At 43.9% G+C, this 20,659-nt stretch overlaps 1 protein-coding gene and 1 pseudogene across 2 annotated transcripts in view; one reads left to right on the top strand and one right to left on the bottom strand.

The window, feature by feature from the left end:
• GRK7 (G protein-coupled receptor kinase 7) overlaps positions 1–20,659 on the bottom strand; it is a 48,504-nt gene that overhangs the window by 16,670 nt on the left and 11,175 nt on the right. The window contains exons 3-4 of the mRNA XM_082712421.1: positions 9,015–13,026; positions 7,203–7,640 (exon numbers count right to left, since the gene is read on the bottom strand). Coding sequence (XP_082568547.1) covers positions 7,203–7,640; positions 9,015–9,626 — 1,050 coding nt within the window. The 5' untranslated portion in view covers positions 9,627–13,026. The remainder of the gene's footprint in view (positions 1–7,202; positions 7,641–9,014; positions 13,027–20,659) is intronic.
• On the top strand, positions 15,465–16,481 carry LOC309858969 (peptidyl-prolyl cis-trans isomerase FKBP3 pseudogene; annotated as a pseudogene). Its single transcript has one exon. The product of its transcript is annotated as a peptidyl-prolyl cis-trans isomerase FKBP3 pseudogene (transcript).

The following is a 20,659-nucleotide window of genomic DNA, read 5'->3' as shown; positions in this document are numbered from 1 at the left end:
GCAATCCGGCTTTCCACAGCCACACAGCCTGGTGTTATTCTGCTGTGGCTCAGATCCCAGCTCTACCAATTACTAGCTGGTCACCCCCAGCCAGTTACTCAACCTCTCTGAGCCTCACAGCTCTGACTTCATAGGGCCATAATAAGGATTAAAGCAATAAAACATACTGCATACCTCCCAAGAGCCTGGTACACAGCCCACCCTCAACAGGCATTAGAGACATGGTCACCAAGCCTAGGTTCCAGTTGTCCCAGGAAGGACAGCTACACATGAAAACCTCCAAAGCCTCTAAGAGTTCATCAGACTGAAAGGCAGGGCCTGGCACATAGGCAGAGATAAATAGTTGTGATTCTTCCACTGGTGTGTGGTCTTATGTTCCCTGGAGGCATATTTTCATGGTGTCCCTAAGATGTGAGGAAGCAGGGCAACTGCGTGTGCTTGGCAGTCCAGAGGGGAGTGGCACGTTCCCAGCCCCCTGTACCCTGAAGTGCCCTGGGACCTGCTGGCTCCCTGTGAATCTCCCGAACAAAGCACAGGTGTAAAGGCCACCTGAGCAGCTACAGTGCCAAAAGGTGAGGGAGAAACAGTGCAACAAAAGGGCTTGTGACTGAGGGGTCTGGTCCTTGGCTTCCTGGAATATTCAGAGCAATCCTTCCTTGAGTGCCTACCATAGGGCTGACCCTCTACTAGGCCTTGATCTGCCCTGTTTCTTAATCTTCTCATCAAGCCTAAGGGGCAGACGGTATTAAACAGGCTCACTAAAGAGGCGTGAGTTTCCTGGGGTCAAGTGCAGGGCTAAGGCCAGACTAAGAGGCATGTCTGTATCAATTAAAGGAAGGCACTCTGCATGGCTTGGTGTGTAGATCAGGGGTTGGCCCTCAGTCCTCAGTGTCCCTATGGCCAGGTGTCCCATGGGAGGGGTAAGCCTGCGCATCTGTGCCCAGCAGCCCCAGGAAGTGGAAGAACTAGGACTGGTACACACACTTCTTCCCTCTGGTTGAGCGTGCCGACCATCTTTCATCAGATGCACTTGATCTGGGTGGATGCTCTGAGCTTCTAACATGTGTCCATGTCAACAATAACGATGCAACTTTTTGGTCCCTTATCATATTATCCTGCAGAAGAGTCCTAGAGACCTCCTGGCTCTCTCTCCTTGCTGCTATAATTCGCTGGACAGTGCAGCGCCAGGGACCCCCAGGTCCCAGGCCCTCTGCTTCACTCCCTCCTGTTTGCCTACTGTTCACTGTCATCCAACTCCCTCCTCCTGAGTGTCCTTCTAAGGCTGCCCAAAAGCCTTCAGTGGCTCCCCAACACCCCAGGTGCTGAATTTGAATGCCCTTGTCAGACTTCTCTAGCCTCCTAGGGACATCTGCTAGGCTCTCTAGCTGTCTCCTTTGTCACCCCAGTCCCACCCTGTGACTCCACATTCTCAGCAGCAGCAGAGTCACTTGGTTCTGTGCCTGAGCTCCAGGCCTCTCGTTCCAGGCTTTTAGCTGGGCTGAATTTTTCAGCTGTGACAGGATGGACATTGTGGGCTGGATTGTTCCTTGTGGTGGCAGCTGTACTGGGCACTGTAAGATGTTGGCGGCAGCCCTGGCCTCTACCCACTGGATGCCAGTAGCATTTCTCCCATCAGGACAACCAAAACATCTGCAGAGATTGCCAGAAGTCCCTGGTGGCCAGAACTGCCTTTGGTTGAGGACCACGACCTACGCTGGCCCCTCTGCCTACCTGACTTCCTCCTTACCTGCCTAGCTTCCGTCCGCCTTGTACATCTCAACTTGGTTGTCATTTCCTCCAGGAAGTTTTTCCTGACCCCATGATCCTATGTCAGGCTGGGTGCCCCTGCTGTGCACCCAAGGTGGACAGCTTTGGTCACATGTATTTTCACTGCCCTTTCACTTGTCAGTCTCTTCCCCGTCCTGGGGACAAGCACTTCTGAAGGCAAGCACTTGTGCACCTAGTTCCCTGTACTTGGGACCCAAGTCCGTACCTGTGACCCCTAATACATTACCCCTGATGCCCCTCTTTCCCTTGCACCTCTCTCACTCCCTTACCCACCACTGAGGCCTATCCATGCTGAGATCTTTTCCCAGTTTGTCCATTGTGCTCTGTCTCCACCACCTCCTCTTTGGTCTCAGCTGCTGCCTTCTCTCACCTGGATTACAAACGACTGTAATCCACTTGAGATCCCCTCTGATCTCTCACTTCAGACACATTTTTTTTCAGAACAGAGTTCTAAGCACTTTGCCCCCTTGGCGAAATCCTTTCCAAGACTCTCTGATGCTCAAGGGGTGCCTGGGTGGCTCAGTGGGTTAAAGCCTCTGTCTTAGGCTCAGGTCATGATCCCAGTATCCTGGGATCAAGCCCCCCATCGGGCTCTCTGCTCAGCAGGGAGCCTGCTTCCTCCCCCTCTCTCTGCCTGCCTCTCTACTTGTGATCTCTGTCAAATAAATAAGTAAAATCTTAAAAAAAAAAAAAAAAGACTTTCTGATGCTCTTAAGCAAAAAACTAAAGTTCTTAACATGGCCTGTAATGCCAGGTTTGGGGTGGCCCCTGCCACCTCTCCAGCTTCATTGGATCCATTTTTCCTTTTGCTTTGTGCTTTCCTTTCTTGGCTTCCCTTCATTTCCCCTAAAAGCAACAGGTACTCTGTACTGGCTCTCCCACCTGCAGTGGAGACTGAGGTGCTCCACCCAGATCCCCCCTGTGGGTGTGGCCTACATCACTATCAGACCAGCCTCTGTGCAGCTGCACAGTGTCCTGTGCTCAGTAGCAGCCCTATGGGGCATTCAATGCTATGTGGAGGCAATCTTGACACATTTTTGCATTTGGATCTTGTCAGTTAAGTCCAGTGAGATCCTAGAGCATGCCCTTGGGGCATGGGGCCTGGCTTACACACAGTCCTATCTCCCACCACATTTCTGCCTCCTAGCCATGGGCTCCTGGCTTTCTCCTCCACTGTTTCTGCTCAGCAACTGTTATGACCCTCTGCCCCCCATCCCCGGGGACCTGGACTCAGGTGCAGGGTTGGTCTCAGGGTTGGGGTCAACACCTCCTTCCTTGGGCCCACCTGTTGGGTGGGGCCCAGATGCCAATGAGGGTCTTCCCCTGCTCCTATCTCTCTAAGCCTAAGGGCATGTGATATTGAATATCAAAAACCATCAGACTTTCAACAAGATTAAGCATGAAAGAAATGAGAGACAGTGGCTGGGACTATGTTTATTTATCTTGTGCCTATGTGTGGGAGACTGGCCCTGTGACATTAGTCACATAGCACCCTATGTAGGTGGGGGTGCTCCTTTTTGAAGTCTTAACTCTGTCAGAAGTTCAACTGGACTTGTGGTTGGTTTTCATATCAGCCCAGCCTGAGGAAGATATGCTAATGTCATCACATGTACTCATTCTGAGATCTACTAAGAGAAAGGCCTTTTATAGCATTAAAAACCATAGGCCATGTCCTACTTTCTGTGTGAATTTAACAGGGTAGAGTCAAAACTGTAAGTGCCCTTGAATCTGATGTACCTGCGTTCGTATCACATATTAGCACTGTGACTTTGAGTGGGTAACTTAATCTCTCTGAGTCTCAATTTCCCCCATGGAGCTAATAATATTCCTACCTCATAGAATCCTCTTATAAAGGATCTAGATCTCATCATCTCTTGGTAAGGGGTTAGGAAACTTTCAAACTTTTCAAGCCATGGAGGTAACAGCAGTTATTAGGCATATCTACTCTTTTTTGCCTAGCTGACATCCCTTTCTCATTCTTTTCCATCCTGATTTTCCTTTGGAGAACACATTCTTTTGCTGTCAGTCCCTGAGATGTAGATGGGACAGACCTTCTCCCTGGCTCCTGGGAACATCAGTGATCTCATCCTGGCCAGTGGAACTGGTTGTGGTTGGGCATGTGACTTGAGGTGTCTACTGAGTGTCTTCCCTGGGAAATGTGAAAGACCTGTTTGTAAGGAAGTGTTTTCTTTCCATGGGGCTGCTCAGTTGTAGCATATGTATAGAGACATTGGTGGCCTTTATGTGGGAATCACCTGAGTGAGAGTGAGGCTAACGTTGAGGACAGCAGAGCAGGGAAACAGAGGGAGAGATTCTCAGGGAATCCACAGCTCAGGCACCTAGATTAAGCCAAGCCATGAGCTTCTTAGGTATGAAAATCATTAATTTCATTTCTTAAGTAACTTCATTTTGTCCCATAAGCACCCTGATAGTCTAGCAAATCATAGTAACTTATTCCATATGTTAATCTTTTGAATTTACGAGTCTTTTCTTCCAAATAATTCAAAGACTATCTCATAGATACAAAAAACTTAGAGATGAAGGAGGCCTTCAGGCCTACCTAGAATGGCAGACAGTAAGTCTGTGACCCAGCTGGCATAGGGGCCCAGGTTTTCCACCCCCCCAGCCAGCACGCTTAAGCATCCCTGCCTCTCCAGGTGTGTCTGCCTCCATCTTTCTCACACCTGAGCAGAACCACCTGAGTCTTTCTTCTCTGAGGTGCCTCCTCCTTCTGTCACCACATTCAAGGAGTGGTTTTGTGCTTTCCTCATTCCTTCCACTGAGGAAGATGTGTTTTAAGAGAAGGAAGTCCAGGTGTGGGTTGTTTTTTTTTTTCTTTTCTTTTTAGGTGTGGGTCTTGATGGAGCCTAGGCCAGGGGGCCTGAACTGTGGACATAGGACTGTTCAGAGCCCAAGGCCTTTCCTCAACCTCTACCACCTCATGTGTGGATCCTTCCAGTAGCTGCTTATGAGTCCCCCACTCCCAGCCTCTTTCTCCTTTATGTTATCTTACACAGTGTCCAAATCATCTTCCAAAATAATTATTCTGGCCATGCTACTTTCTTGTTGAAAAACTATCAATGACTCCCTATTGCCTATAGAGTGATGTCCAAAGTACTTCACCTAGTGTCCCCCAAAAGCCTGAAAGGGTCTGTGCCCCTCCAACACAACGAACTCCTACCTAGGGAAGAATTAGTCACTTGGAAGAATCAAGTCCATTCTGAGCTCTGTTGGAAAGGAAAACATTGTCCCTCTCACAATGTCCAGCATCTTGCTATCTTTTGATTAATTCTGATGCTATTATATAAAAATCATTCCCCCAGCTACCTTCCTTTATTAGTTCACAATTCTGTAGGTCAAAATTTGGGCACAGCATGGCAAGGTTCTTTGGTTAGGATCTTACAAGACCCAAGTCAAGATACCTGCTGGGCTGCATTCTTACCTGGAGCTCAGGATTCTCTTCCAAATTCAGATGGCTATGGCACATGGAAAAGGCCAAAATGCCAGAGATATTGATCCTGTCATCCTGTAGCTGCTGAACTGATGCCAGCATCACTTACCTCCAGAGGACTTGTTACATAAGGAAAATAAACCCTTGTCTGGTTTAATCCACTGCTCTTCGAGTTTTCTATGATATGCAGCTGAAATCAATCCTTAACCAGCTTCCATGACTATGCCATTCCTACCACTCATCCTATTTCTTTAACCTCTTCAAGGTTCTTCTTCCACACCCCTGCACATTGATATTCCCCAGCTTCCATTCCTGTCCTCCTCCCTCATTGTTTCCCACATGACTCAGTGGTGCCTGAAGCTTCCCAAGTCACAGTGAATCCAAATCCCAATAACTAGCCCAGACATACTAGCCCAGATACTCCTCCATAGCACCAGACCAACAGGTCTAAATGCCCAGGGAACATCTCTATGCGCCTGTCTCATATACATCGCAATCATCGCTGAATTTGCTAGCTTTTTCACAGTTCTGCTATTCCTTCCACTGGAGCGAGATTCCTTCTTTGTTCCTCACCTACATACCCAGCTAGTCTTGATGTCCTAGCTGGTCTCTTTCTAATGACACCAATCTCTTCCCACATCTTCAATCCTACTATTTTCTCTAGGCACTCACCATCTCTTCCTGGGCCTCTGCATTAGCCTCTTAACCAGGTCCTCTGCCTCCCATCTACAACCCAAACTGGTCTTTTAAAAATACAAATCTGGGACGCCTGGGTGGCTCAGTTGGTTGGACGACTGCCTTCGGCTCAGGTCATGATCCTGGAGTCCCGGAATTGAGTCCCACATCGGGCTCCCAGCTCCACGGGAAGTCTGCTTCTCTCTCTGACCTTCTCCTCACTCATGCTCTCTCTCACTGTCTCTCTCTCAAATAAATAAATAAAATCTTAAAAGAAAAAATGCAAATCTATTCACATCACTCCCTTTCTTAAAAGCCTTCAGTGGCTCCTGGGCCCCCACACGAAAGCACTCCAATGACTTTTCGTGATCCAAGCCCTACACATCTTATCAGCGCCCCTTAGGTTACAGCCACATAAAATCACTTGCACTTTCCCGAATTTGCCATGATTTTTCTCACTTCCTTGCCTGGTTATCCTCTCTGCCTTATAATTTTTGGAAATTGTACGAAAACAAAGTGTCAAGTGAATATTTAAGAGCCTGACTTGGACCCTTGTCTTCCTGAGCCTTTTCCCACCTATGCGCACAGAAACTCCATGGTAAAGACCCGCCAGAATCCCAGAGAGTTTGCATTGTTCACTTAACAGAATTGCTTAATTAATCAAAGAATTCTTTGCATACCCCTTTGAACCAATTTGATCAAAATAAATATCAGTTGCCTGTGTCCTCTTCTATACATTCTCATTCAAAATTTTACCTTTATCCAAAGTAAAACATCCCATCCCTCTGCACTCAGTGGGAAAGGAGATGTTTACTTTAATGTGCTAAGTTAGGGGTTTCTTCTCTTCTTTTTCTTCTCCTATTAAAGTTTACCTGCCAGGATCCTGGAATTCTAGGACCCGGCTCCTAAAATTTTTCCGAGGAAAAAAACCAAGGTTCTGCTGACTCAGGATCATGGCACCATGGTGGTGGTTATTAGTGGAACATACTAGACGCCTGATAGGGATTCAGCTCTTTCCATCTCACTGTGAAAGCACAGACCATCTCCAACTCACAAAGAAGGCTCCCTGCGCTTGCCAGGAGAAGACAGCAAAGTAGCCCCCAAATAGCTAGTTAAGCTAATCCTCTTACATCACTCCACTTGAGGCAAGATGACAACATAAGGGCTTTAGGAAGAAGGAAATTAGAAGAATTATGCCCAAGTCTCTATTTGCCTGAGGAGCAGATCAGCCCTCTCCCCTTCTCTCAGACTCTGTGCCCCACCCTTGGGATGGAGGAGAGCCACTCACCCTCTGTGTGACAGGCTTGCCATCCTGGATCTGCACAGCCAGCCCCAGGTCAGACAGCCTGCAGTTGCCAAGGTCGTCCAGAAGCACATTCTCTGGCTTCATGTCCCGGTAGACAATGCCGAGGGAGTGGAGGTGCAGGATTCCACAGGTCATCTGGGCCGAGTAGAAGACCACCCTGCTCATGGCCAGGCCCCGTGTGCCAACATTGTAGATGTGGAACTTGAGGTCCCCCCCGTTCATCAGGCTCATGACCAGGCAGAGATGGGACTTGCTCTCAAAGGCATAGGCTAGAGAGACGATGAAAGGGCTGCTGACTTTTTCCAAGATTTCTTTTTCTAAAAGAGCCATTTTCTCACCACTTTTCTTCTTTAGCCGCTTCTTGTCCAGTTTTTTGCAAGCATACATCTTACCAGTGTTTTTCACCTGGACAGCACATACCTTAAGGGGAGAAAGAAAGGGACCAGATGAGGTAGAGGTAGGAAGCACTGGGAAGTAAAGGGAGCGAAGTTGATTTGGGGTGTGGAAGGGCAGAAATCAGGTGAGGTGAAAAGATGGCAGGCTTCTGAGAAAAGAGAAGCTGTACTTAATAGGGGTTCTTCAAAAGAGCTGAGACCCCCATGAGGTACCACTATACCTCCCACTAGGTGGGCCATAATGAAAAATAAGGGGAAATAGCAAGTGCCAGGAAGGGTGTGGAAAAACTGGAACCCTCATGCATCGCCGGTGGGAACCTAAAATGTGGACGATTTTGGTGGTTCCTCTGAAAGTTAAACATGAAATTGCCACATGACCCAGCAATTCCATTCCTGGGCATAGATACAAGAGCAATGAAAACAGGTCTTCAAATACACGTACATGAATGTTCGTAGCAGCGCTGTTCACAATAGCCAAAAGGTGGAAACAACCCAAGCGTCCATCAACAGATGAATGAATAAGTGAAACATAGTATATCCACACAACAGAATATTCAGCTATAAAAAGAAATGAAGTACTGATATACCTATGTCGTGAATGAACCTCTAGACACTATGCTTAGTGAAAGAAGCCAGACACAGAAGGTCATGTGTGGTGTGACTCCATTTACACGAAACATCAGAGTCGGCAAAACCATGGAGACAAAAGACAGACCAGGGATTGCCAGCGGCAGTGGGAGGGGTTGGGGAAGTAACTGTTAACTGGTACAGGGGTGATGAAAATGTCTTGGAACTCCATAGAGGTGATGGTTACACAGCATTAGTATGAATGTACTAAATGCCATTGAATTGTATCTTTTAAAATGGTAGGTGGTTAATTTTGTTATGTGAATTTTACCTCAAAACATGTCTTTCTCAGACTCACCTTGGTAGCACATACACTAGAAAATGTTTTTCTACTTAAAAAAAAGAAAGGGCTGATCACAGCAGTGGTATATAGCTGATTCTAGACTTTACTTCAAGATAAGTGTTTTCTCAGATATCTGAAGTTTTCTCAAATTACATCCATTACCACAATTAAAGGGAAAGGGAGAGGTCCCGCTGTCCGTGTGTTGCTATCATTCTCCAAAGTGACTGGGGCACTTCAGTGTGCTTCTAGTGCAGACTCCCTGGCAAAGATTCTTGGCCAACTCCACATTTTGTTTCTTTCCTATGCCACTCTCATTTTATTTCCTGTGGTGACCAGAAAAAAGATGTGAGAGTGAGTTAGGAATTCTCCATAGGTGGCACTGAAATTAGTTGTAAGTAAATTCTCTTAAGATTTTTTTCTTAAAGGCAAAACAAACCCCTTTTATGTTGTGTACTTCACCTTCCAGTCTGGCCATTCTGAGATACTTACCTCCCCAAATCCACCTTTCCCCAGGACTCGGAACTCCTCGAAGTACTTTTCTGACACCGGCTGCATCTCAAAGACTTTCCACTGCAGAAACTTGTCATAGAAGGGGCTGGCCAGGAAATCCTGGAAGGGCTGGTCCTGCAAGAAGGCCATGACCTCGGCCTTGGCCTGTGCTACCAGGGCTATCTGTTCTTCCTCGGCGGAGGCTGCTTGGCACTTGGTAGCCAGTGCTGGGCTGAGGAAGGGGTGTGGGTGCCCTGGAGCAGGGGCAGCCCCACAAGTGGCCAGCAGCCCCTGTAGCATGCTGCCTTTGACAGGGCCCTCTTCAGCCAGCTCCCAGCTCTGCACCTCCTCCAGGAAGGCCACGGCCTCTTGGTACCGGGGCACAGTGGCTAGAAAGTCCCTAAAGAGGCGACGGCCAATGGGTTGCTGCTCGCACAGGCTGTTGAAGTCCTGAGGCAGGGACTGGCGGAGCTGGGTGCAGCTCTGTGGCCCGGGCAGCGCCAGACTCCGGCGCCGCCGCTGCAGCTCCCTGCTGTCTCCGTCTGAGGACTTCCGGGCTTGCAGGTAGGCCGTGTTGGCGATCAGGTTGTCCAGGCCCCCCATGTCGACCATGACTGAACACAGGGTAAGCTCCCGGCACAAGAAAAGGAAGGCTGGAAGGCGTTGGTGTGGACCCAATCAGGTCTGGGGGCCAGCTGGCTGGTTTTCTTGCCAGGTTCAGTAGCTTCCAGAGGATTTACAGCGAGAGCCCTCTAGTCTGTGGGTGGGACTGGTGGAGGGTACAGAAGGAGGTTTCTCTGGTAAGAAGCTTTGCTGGCTATGTATAGCTGGCCAGGGAAGGGCACACCACAGGTCACGCTCCTGTCCCCGAGAGGAAAGCAGCCTGACACACCTGTGGGGGCTACTTGTTCATCATGGGAGCCTTTTCCAGATGCCTCTGCTCCCTGAATAGGCAGCTACCACTCTCCAAAGGAAAGGAGTCCCCATCAGGTGGTCTGCTGTTTGTTGCTTACAGCATTATTTTGTTAAGCTGTTTCTAATTTGACACATCTCCTGCCAGGCTCAAGCTATGTAAATGCTTAGCAGTGCCAAGCCAAGTCAGGAAGAGGAACGGTGAGAAGCAGAAGAGGTTTTCTTCCTTGTCTAGCAGTCTGACTCAGAGCAGGTTCCGGGGCTGGGGGGGGCACTCTGAAATTTTGAGTCCTGAGATGTGTTCCCAGAGGCCCTCGGGGACTCGCGTTGTGGCCCTCGAGTGGGTGGTGGCTTTCCCACAGCCACTTGCATGCTGAACAGCCTGCAGCTATTGTCCAGTTATGGCTTTCCTCGTTCCCAGGAGCCTGAGACCTCAAGTACTAGGCTATGAGAAGAGGGGGCGGTCATCTTGACCTGAAACTTCCCAGGAAGTGACATAAGCAGAAAGAGAACACCACTTCACCACCTGTGGTTGCAACGGTCCTGAGGGTACAATCTACTGAGCAGAATCTGAATGTGAAGGAACCTCCTGCATTGAGAGGCTGAGAGCCCCGGGCAGTGCGCTTTCAGGCGTGGCCCCTCCACATCTTTGCCAACACCCCCTCAAGAAGCCAGGAAGCTTCCCTTCACAGAGATCACTCAGAGCCGCCCCAGACCACGACCTCACAAAGAACAGAAATTGGTTTAGACAGAGATCAGGCTAAGAACCTCTGCTCCAAAAATAACACTTGTGTCCTACAGGGAAAGAGTACTCCGGCTTTTTCTTCACAAAGCAAGGCTAAGGCAGCTTAAACACAAAGTCATTCAGTATTATGCCAGAGTTTAAAAGGGAAAAAGAGAAAGAGAGAGAAAGGAGGAGGGGGAAAAAAGTCGGTCAGCCTTTTTCCAAACAAACAACTTCTAGCACACACTCTTGTCAAAACATCGTCAAGACCGCCTCCGTCTGCCTGTCAGAGCCTGCCCACCGTTCCCCAGAGAAGATACACGCTTGGCCTCACGCTCCCAAGAATTATGTAATGACCTCGTGGGTGCCCTTTGGCTTTGCACTGCTGAGCTGTAAGCCATCACCCCTATAGTAGAGATGGATCAGCCACACCAGGGACCACTGCTCAGAAGAGGCCATACCATCGGCTTTGAATCTCACACAAGAAATGTTGGTGCTTTTTTTTTGTTCTTGGGGCCACATTTCTGAGTAGTGAAAAATCAGTCTGATTTCGCTCTTCAGGAGGAAATGAATTTTCCTGTGTTTTTTATGAATACAATGGCAATTTAACAGGGCAGAACTTTGAGAAAATGGTAGAACTGTCATCACATGAATATTTAACCTTATCACTGGGGAATAAAAAGAATACTTTTTACTGACGACCGTGCAGGCTATGAACTGCTTGACTCCACTTGGACTAATACTTTATCTCTCGTCATCACTTCACCCAGCACTGCCCAATAGAAATATGCAAATCACACGTGGAATTTAAGGTCTTCTAGTAGCCACAATAAAAAAGGTAAAGAAAAAAACGAGTGAAACTAACTTAAAAGTCATTTCTTATTTAGCCCAGTAGATGCACAATATTATTTCAATACATGTAATTGATATAAAAGTTGTTAATGAGATATTTTACATCCATTTTTTATGTCCTGAGTTTTTAAAATATGTTTGTATTTGACACTTAACTACATATACATCTCAATTCAAATTATCTACATTTCAAATGCTCAGCAGACATATGTGGCCCATGGCTACCTTATTGGACAGCACAAAATTAACCCTTCCTTACTTAGTTTTGTCATTAAGAGAAATTGTTCTTGGGTTTGTTTGTTTTCTAATCAGTAATTCCACAGACCATCTGTGTAAAACAAAACAAAACAAAAAACAAACAAACCTTCACTCTCTTATTCACTAAAAACCATCTGACTGATGAGAACACAATTTAGATAATATTTGAACACCAAGTTTAGAAATTATATAATAATTACATGTGGCCTACTGGCAATTTAAAACAGAGTATCATTATTTTTAAGTTTTACCCACCTGCAGAAAAAAAAAAGAGGTCTGTTTAAAATGGAACATTTTGGGTGCCTGGGTGGCTCAGTGGGTTAAGCCTCTGCCTTCAGCTCAGGTCATGATCCCAGGGTCCTGGAATCAAGGCTTGCATGGGCTCTCTGCTCAGCAGGGTACCTGCTTTCCCTTCTCTCTGCCTACTTGTGATATCTCTCTCTCTGTCAAATAAATACATTTTTTTTAATCTAAAAAAATTAAAAAATAAAATGGAAAACTTCGTATGATTACTAACAATTAGAGTCCAGGGCTTTTCCCACCTTGATGAAACAGTAACTGTAGATCCAATTAAAGAACAGTACTGTATCCTTAGCTTGAGAAGCAGAGCCAAGGACTGGGCACATTCAGGATACCCTGTGCCCATGGGGAAAAGTACAAGAAAACCTGAACTAGAGATGTGACCCAACGGTTATAAGCACTAACTCCAGCCCCCCTTGGGAGAGCTGAATCTCAGCTCTAGGGAGGCCTAGCTGTGTGATCTTCAGCAAGTTACTTAACTTTTCTGAGCTTTAGTCTCATTATCTGAAAACAGAAATAATCAGTGTTGATTCTTAAGTAGGTTCTTTAGAGAATTAAATGCCAAATCTATCATCAAGACTTAATCTAAAATTATGCTTTTCTTTCTTTTTTTTTTTTTTTTAAGATTTTATTTATTTATCAGAGAGACGGGGGGGAGAGAGTGAGCACAGGCAGACAGAATGGCAGGCAGAGGCAGAGGGAGAAGCAGGCTCCCCGCTGAGCAAGGAGCCCGATGTGGGACTCGATCCCAGGACACTGGAATCATGACCTGAGCTGAAGGCAGCTGCTTAACCAACTGAGCCAACCAGGTGTCCCTAAAATTATGCTTTTCTGATACACAGAGGGGAGGTAGGAAGGACCTAAGCAATGTGGAAGAAGGTAGACTTCTGTGTGAGATGTTCACCTGGCGTAGAGCAGCCAACTCAGGGTTTACGTGATCTTGGGAAGTTGTGGGGTCTGGTGCAGCTGGAAGACAGAATAGATGTGTTAAGTAAGCGATGCACTACTTCTAACAATAAACAATTCCAATGAAATGATTTACGACATTGTGCCATAAAAACAGAGAGTAAACTCTGTCATGTAGAAAGAGGAGATATTTCATTTGGGAAAAAAATTTTTTTTATGATGGGGAAAACATGAAATTATTTTACTTCCTTTTACGACTAATTTTGTCATAATAAAGAAAAAACAATGCTCTTTACCCACGTCTTCCATTACATTTTGCAGCATGTGGTTTAAAGCATACTGCTGATATGTATGTTCTTCTTCTTCTTCTTCTTCTTTTTTTAAGACTTTATTTATTTGACAAAGAGATGAATCCAGAGAGCACAAGTGGGGGAATGGCAGAGGGAGAAGAGAGAACAAGGCTCTGCACTGAGCACAGGGATCCTGATACCGGGCTCCATCTCAGAACCCGGGGATCATGACCTGAGCTGAAGGCAGATGTTTAACCATCTGAGCCATGCAGGCATCCCTGATGTGTATGTTCTTAAATTTTAAAATACTCTGCTGTCATATGACATTTGAAACTCAAAGAACATATAAAAATTAGGTTAAATTAGTTATATGGTAGACTTGGTTTGTTTCTCATCCTAGGATAAGGAAAATAGTGAAGCAAAGTGTCTAGAGAGAACGTGACCCTCTTTTACAATCCACAGTTTTCTGCGTGGCTCAATAGCACATGTATTGGAGGATGGAGAATTATGAAATAATATAACTTGACATGATGTGATCTCAGAAACAAGATACTTTGTACATTGAATGTAACTTCTGAAGTAGACTAATAGGTTAGCATTGGATATCCAAAAAAGCTAGATTATTCTTCAATTTCTGACTTAAATCTTTCCATAGAAAAGATTTTGCTTTTTTCTTTTAGTAGAAGCCCTCTACTGGAAGGAAAAGCAAAAGGGTCTTTATCCTTCCAACAAGAGCCGAGCACACTTTATATTTGAATAGTCTGAAGAAGTCAAGGATATCTTATTGGTTAAAATTTGTTGAATACTAAACAGAGAACAGAGGGAATTAGAAAATTTTAGACTACTGTTTCACTGCAGTTACAGAATTTTCTCACAAAAAATTAGTTTTCAAGCACGTTGTCTTTTCTGTTGAAATACTGAATAGTAAGACCAATGAGTTCTGGATTTTCTTCTTCTTCTGGATTTTCTTCAGCAGAGTTCTAGAGACTTCTAAAGTTTTCTCAGTGAAATTAGAAAGGAGTGATATACAAGGTATTTTCAGAGAACTAAGTATAAAAATCATATAGGAGATAAAAATCACTATTTTATCTAGCATTTTAAGAAATATTTTTTCTATGGAAAATCTCAAACATGCATATAGGTACAGAGAATAGTAAAATGAACTTTCCCATTCTCATCACCTGATTTTATTATTGGCATTATCAGCATTTTGCCAATTTTCTTTCACTTTCATCTAACACCCTCTTGTTTTGTTTGTTTTTTTAATTTTTATTTATTTATTTTTGTTTTAAGAGAGAGAGCATGAGAATTGGTGAGGGGCAGAAGGAGCAGGAAAGAGAATCTTTTTTTTTTTTTGAAGATTTAATTTATTTATTTGACACAGAGAGAGATCACAAGTAGGCAGAGAGAAGGGGAGGCAGGCTCCGTGCTGAGCAGAGAGCTCGATGGGGGGTTCAGGGGGGTTCAGGTTGGAGGTGTGGGGGTTGTGGTTGGGGGTGTGGGCGTGGGGGGGTAGAGTGAGTGCTCTCTTCAGAACCCAACTCTGCTGGCCCTCTGACCTTGGACTTCCAACCTCCAGAACTGTAAGTAAATTTCTGTTGTTTATAAGCCACCCAGTTTATGGTAGTTTATTATGGCAGCCGGAGCAGGTTAATACGGCAAAGGAAGATGGCAGGTGAGTCCCCGGGGGATGCAGATCAGAAAAGGGCAAAGTCAGAGAGAGTATCTGTGAACAAATAGGCCAGTGATCAGCATAATAATCTTGCATTATCACCCTTAACACAACTACCAATATTTTTTAATATAATCTATTATCCAGAAAAAACCCTGTATGTGTTAAGCCTTGACATGTAGGGGTTTCTTTATTACCCAACCCAGTTTAGCTTATCTTAAAATTGTTTACAGCTTGGGTATGTTACTACTTCTCCCTGGCCAAAGGCTATCTGAAAACACCCACACATGTATTCATTCATTCAGAACACTGAGTGAGCATCTGCTGTGTATCAGAGAGCACAACCAGGTCCTACAGGTGCAATGACGGATGAGAGCCCAGACATCTGCCTTCTTTCTTCTTCTCTTCAACATGTCTTTATTGGGATCAACCATGTGCCTGGCATTGTGCTGGAGCTCTGGCCACAGTGGGGAGCCGAAGCAGATGTGGTCACTGCCTTCATGGAACTTGTCATCTAGTGAGGAAAACAACATTAAATGTGTGATTCTCGAGAAAAGCAGAGGCAGCGGGGGAAGACGACGGCGGCCGTGCCACAGCGGGCCTGGACCGTGGAGCAGCTGCGCAGTGATCAGCTACCCAAGAAGGACATTATCAAGTTTCTACAGGACCACGGTTCAGATTCGTTTCTTGCAGAACATAAGTTATTAGGAAACATTAAAAATGTGGCCAAGACAGCTAACAAGGACCATTTGGTTACAGCCTACAACCATCTTTTTGAAAGTAAGCGTTTCAAGGGTACGGAAAGTATAAGTAAAGTGTCTGAACAGGTGAAAAATGTGAAGCTTAATGAAGATAAACCCAAAGAAACCAAGTCTGAAGAGACTCTGGATGAGGGTCCACCAAAATATATAAAATCTGTTCTTAAAAAAGGAGATAAAACTAACTTTCCCAAAAAGGGTGATGTTGTTCACTGCTGGTATAGAGGAACACTACAGGATGGGACTGTTTTTGATACTAATATTCAAACGAGTTCAAAGAAGAAGAAAAATGCCAAGCCTTTGAGTTTTAAGGTTGGAATAGGCAAAGTTATCAGAGGATGGGATGAAGCACTCTTAACTATGAGTAAAGGAGAAAAGGCTCGACTAGAGATTGAACCAGAATGGGCTTATGGAAAGAAAGGACAGCCTGATGCCAAAATTCCACCAAATGCAAAACTCATTTTTGAAGTAGAATTAGTGGATATTGACTGAAATAGCAGCAATGCTTCAGATATAATGACATCAGCAACAATAAAACATTGCCTTGAAGAAACTTATGTAACTAATTAGAGCTGGTTACTATTGTAAGGGAAGAGTCGACTGGAAAATTCAAGAGCTCAGATATTGTTTATCCAATCCCCAACTTTTAATATACGTAATCCATTATAATTCCCTAAAGTTTGAAATATTTTACTACAGCTATGTAAAATACTGGTTAAGGAGAAATGACTTTCCTTTACCTGTTGTAAACTAAAAGGCTCAATAAAAACATATTCAGTGTCAAAAAAAAAAAAATGTGTGATTCTCCACATGTGTCAAGTGATCCAGCAGAGTTTATGTGATACCATGACCATGCAAACAGGGGAATTGGCCAGCCAGTTCAGGGGGCACTGAATGTTGTTCCGAAGGGAAGGGGGGGGGCTTTCCAGAAGCAGGAGCACCCCATTCAATGTCAAAGACCAGTGGAGTGCCATGAATGAAACTGCAGGGACAGCTAAAAATCAAACCATCCTTTTAAGGATTTGGTCTCTGTCCTAAGAGCAAGGAGAGGCCCTCAGAGTGTTTAGCCACATAACATGGTTTATATTTCTGTGGGTTCTCATGATCAAGGATATTTGAACTGACTCCTGTGTTGTGCCGCATATTCTGGGGGTGGGGAGTTGCCAGGGAGAGATAGTTAGTATAGTCTTGGTTAACTGGTTAAATGTGCTATTTTAATAAAATATTGAAATTCAAAAAGATTTAGCAGTTCGGAGGTCACTGGAGAGCTGGGCAAGAGCAGTTTCAATGGTGTGGTATGATGAAAGCTTTATTAGTCAGTTCAGTAGAGAATGGAAGGAGGTAAATTGGAGGCAGCTGGTATAAGCTACTCTTCTGAGGAATTTTGCTCAAGGGTATGATCACTGGAGTCAGTGGCCAAGGTAGGGAGGGAAAGATCAGATCACTGTAGGAGAAGAGGTCAGGGAATTTAGAAACAAGGGTACAAAGCATCATCCATGTGAAGATTAAAATCACCAAGAATTACCCAAAGGGAAGTGATGGACAAACTGACAAAGAGCGGGGCTAGCATTTACAAAGAACAAAGGAGAGTGACTGGGAAGACTGTGATGACTGGTGGTCTAATGACCTGAGAGTCAGAGCTGGGAGGGAAGCAGCAGCAGAAAGAAATGAAGGCATCTTGCACATTGCCAGCTTCAGTAATATGAGGGAGCAGGAAGATTGCAGAAGAAGCAGGGTCTTCAAGGGAGGGACACGTTTCAGTGAGAATAAGAAAGTTTGGATGAAACCAAGAGCTGGTTCTTTGGAAAGATAAACAAAAATAGGTAAAATTTAGCCAGACTTAACAAGAAAAAAAAAAAAAAAAGGAGAGAGAGGACCCATATACACAAAATCAGAAATGAAACAGAAGGAACAGCTGACACCACAAAAATACAAAGGTTTATAAGATGTTAATATAAGAAAGTATATGCCAACAAACTGGACAACAAGAAGAAACAGATAAACTTCTAGGAACATAAAATCTTCCAAGCCTGAATCAGGAAAAAAGAAAATCCGAACAGACCAACCAGTAATAACAAAATTGAATCGGTAATCAAAAAGCGACCAACAAACAAAAGTCCAGAGTCAGATGGATTCACAGGTGAATTCAACCAAATACTAAAAGAAGAGTCCATGCCTTTTCTCCTCAATTTTTTTTAATAAAAAAAAAATACAAGAGGAAGGAAAGCTCCCAAATACATTCTAGTGAGGCCAGCATTATCCTGATACCCAAACCAGACAAATACACTAAAAAAAGAAAAGAAAATTATAAGCCAATATCCCTGATGAACATAGATGCAAAAATCCTCAAAATAGTAGCAAACCTCATTTAATAATATATTGAAAAGATCATGCACCACCATCAAGTGGAATTTATTCTGGAGATGCAAGTACAGTTCAATAGTCACAAATCAATATGATACACCACATTATCAAAATGAAGGCTAAAAATCAGATGATTATCTCAATAGATGCAGAAAAGCATTTGAAGAAATTCAACATCGGTTCATGATAAAAACTCTCAACAGACTGGGTTTAGAGGGAATGAACCTCAACATAATAAAGGCAATATAAGAAACACACAGCTAGCATCAATGGTGAGAAACTGAGAGCTTTTCTTTTAAGACTGGGAACAAGACAAGGATTCCACTCTCCGTACATTCATTCAGCGTAATACTGAAGGCCCTAGACACAGCAATCAGACCAAAAAACAAAAAACAGAACAAAATAAAAAAGGAATAAAAAGCATCCATATTGGCATATTGGTAAGGAAGAAGTTAAACTGTCACTATTTGCAGAGAACATGATAATATACATAGAAAACCCTCAAGATGCCACAAAGCAACTATGAGAACTCATAAATGAATTCAGCAAAGTAGCAGGTCACAAGAGTAATACACAGAGATAGGTTGTGCTTCTACACACTAATAGTAAAGTAGCAGAAAGAGAAATTAAGAAAATGCTTCAATTAACAATTGCACCAAAAAGGATGAAACACCTAGGAATAAACTTAACCAAGGAGGTGAAAGACTGGTTTTCTGAAAACTATAAAACTTTAGTAAAAGAAATTGAAGACAACACAAATGAATGGAAATATGTACATGCTCATAGGTTAGAAGAATTAATATTGCTAAAATGCCTATAACTACCCAAAGCAACACATAGATTCAGATTTTAATCTGAAATACCAAAAAGCATTTTTTTTCCAAAAGCATTCTTCACAAACTAGAACAAAAAAATAGCAAAATTTGTATGGAAACACAAAAGACCATGAATAGCTAAAGCAATCTTGAGAAAGAACAAAACTTGGAGATATCACAATGCTGGATTTCAAGGTATACTACAAAGCAGCAATAATTAAAACAGTATGGTATTGGCACAAAAATAGGCACACAGATTAATGGAACAGAATAGGGAGCCCAGAAATGACCCCATGATCATATGGTCAATTAATCTTTGACAAAGGGGGCAAGAAAATACAATTAGGGGGGTGTCAGGGTGGCTCCATGGGTTGAGCATCTGACTTCAGCTCAGGTCATGATCTTGGGGTCCTGAGATTGAGCCCCATATTGGGCTCCATGCTCAGCAGGAGTCTACTTGTCCCCTTCCTGATGCCCCTCCCCCAGCTCATGCTCTCTGTCTCAAATAAATACATAAAAAACATTTTTTTTTAAGAATATATAATTAGGAAAAGACAGTCTCTTCAACAAATGGTACTGGGAAAACTGAACAGCTACATGTCAAAGAATGAAACTGAAGCACTTTCTTACATCATCCACAAAAATGAACTCAAGATGGATTATAGACCTAAATGTGAGACCTGAAATCATAAAACTCCTAGAAAAAAACACAGGCAGTAATTTCTTTGACATCAGTCATAGATGTCCCTTCTCGGCAAGGGAAGCAAAAGCAAAAATGAACTACTGGGATGACATAGACCCTTGACTTATCAAGGGGTCTGTCTATACTCACTCACAAGACCTCAGTTCCAGGCCTTCTGTCCTCAAAAAAATTAAAAACAGAATTCCCTTCTGACAACAATTCCACTACTGGGTATTTACCCAAGGAAAATGAAAACACTAACTCAAAAAGATACTAACTCAAAAAGATACTAACTCAAAAAGATATGTTTGTTGCAGCATTACTTACAATAGCCAAGAGAGGTAAACGACTAAATGTCCATCAATAGACAAATGGATAAAGATGTGGTATTTATATACAGGAGACTATTACTCACCACGGAAAGGAATGAGATCTTGCCATTTGTGACAACATGGGTGGACCTAGAGAGTATTACCTTAAGTGAAATAAGTCACACAGAGAAGGACAAATACTATGTGATTTCACTTGTATGTGAAATTTAAAAAATGGAATGAATGAGTAAACAAAGAAACAAAAGGCAGAAACAAACTCTTATAAATATAAAGAACAAACAAGTGGTGGCCGGAGGGGACTGGGGTAGAGCATTGGGTAAAATGGGTGAAGGGGTGTGGCAGATACAGGCTTCCAATTATCAAATCAATGAATCATGGGGATAAAAGGTATGAAATAGGGAATATAGTCCATGATATCATTGTTTGGTGACAATGTTATGAACCTGGACTGGATCCTGGCAGAAGAACCAAGCGACGCTCAGAGACTTTGGGAGGACCGGAGGTTTATTTAACAACAGTGGGCTCAGACAAGATTATTCTCCAAAGGTCTGAGCCCTGAGCACAAGTAGGGAGGGGAATTTATACCCATCTACTTCCACATACTTGGTACTTTTGGTGTGTGTAGGAAACGGGGTAGGAAAGAAGAACCTGGAAGGGCTTTGGGACAGGGACAGGAATTCCCTTGCTGGTTTGGTCAGCCATCTTAGAGTACAGCTTTTCCTTATCAACAGATATTAGCTACACTTGTGAGCATAGCATAATGTAGAGACTTGTCAAATA

The sequence above is a fragment of the Mustela nivalis genome (genome assembly GCF_964662115.1).
Source record: "Mustela nivalis genome assembly, chromosome: 1".
Classification (NCBI taxonomy): domain Eukaryota; kingdom Metazoa; phylum Chordata; class Mammalia; order Carnivora; family Mustelidae; genus Mustela; species Mustela nivalis.
The sequence above is the reverse complement of the archived record's forward strand: the minus strand, read 5'-3'. Positions and strand labels throughout refer to the sequence as shown.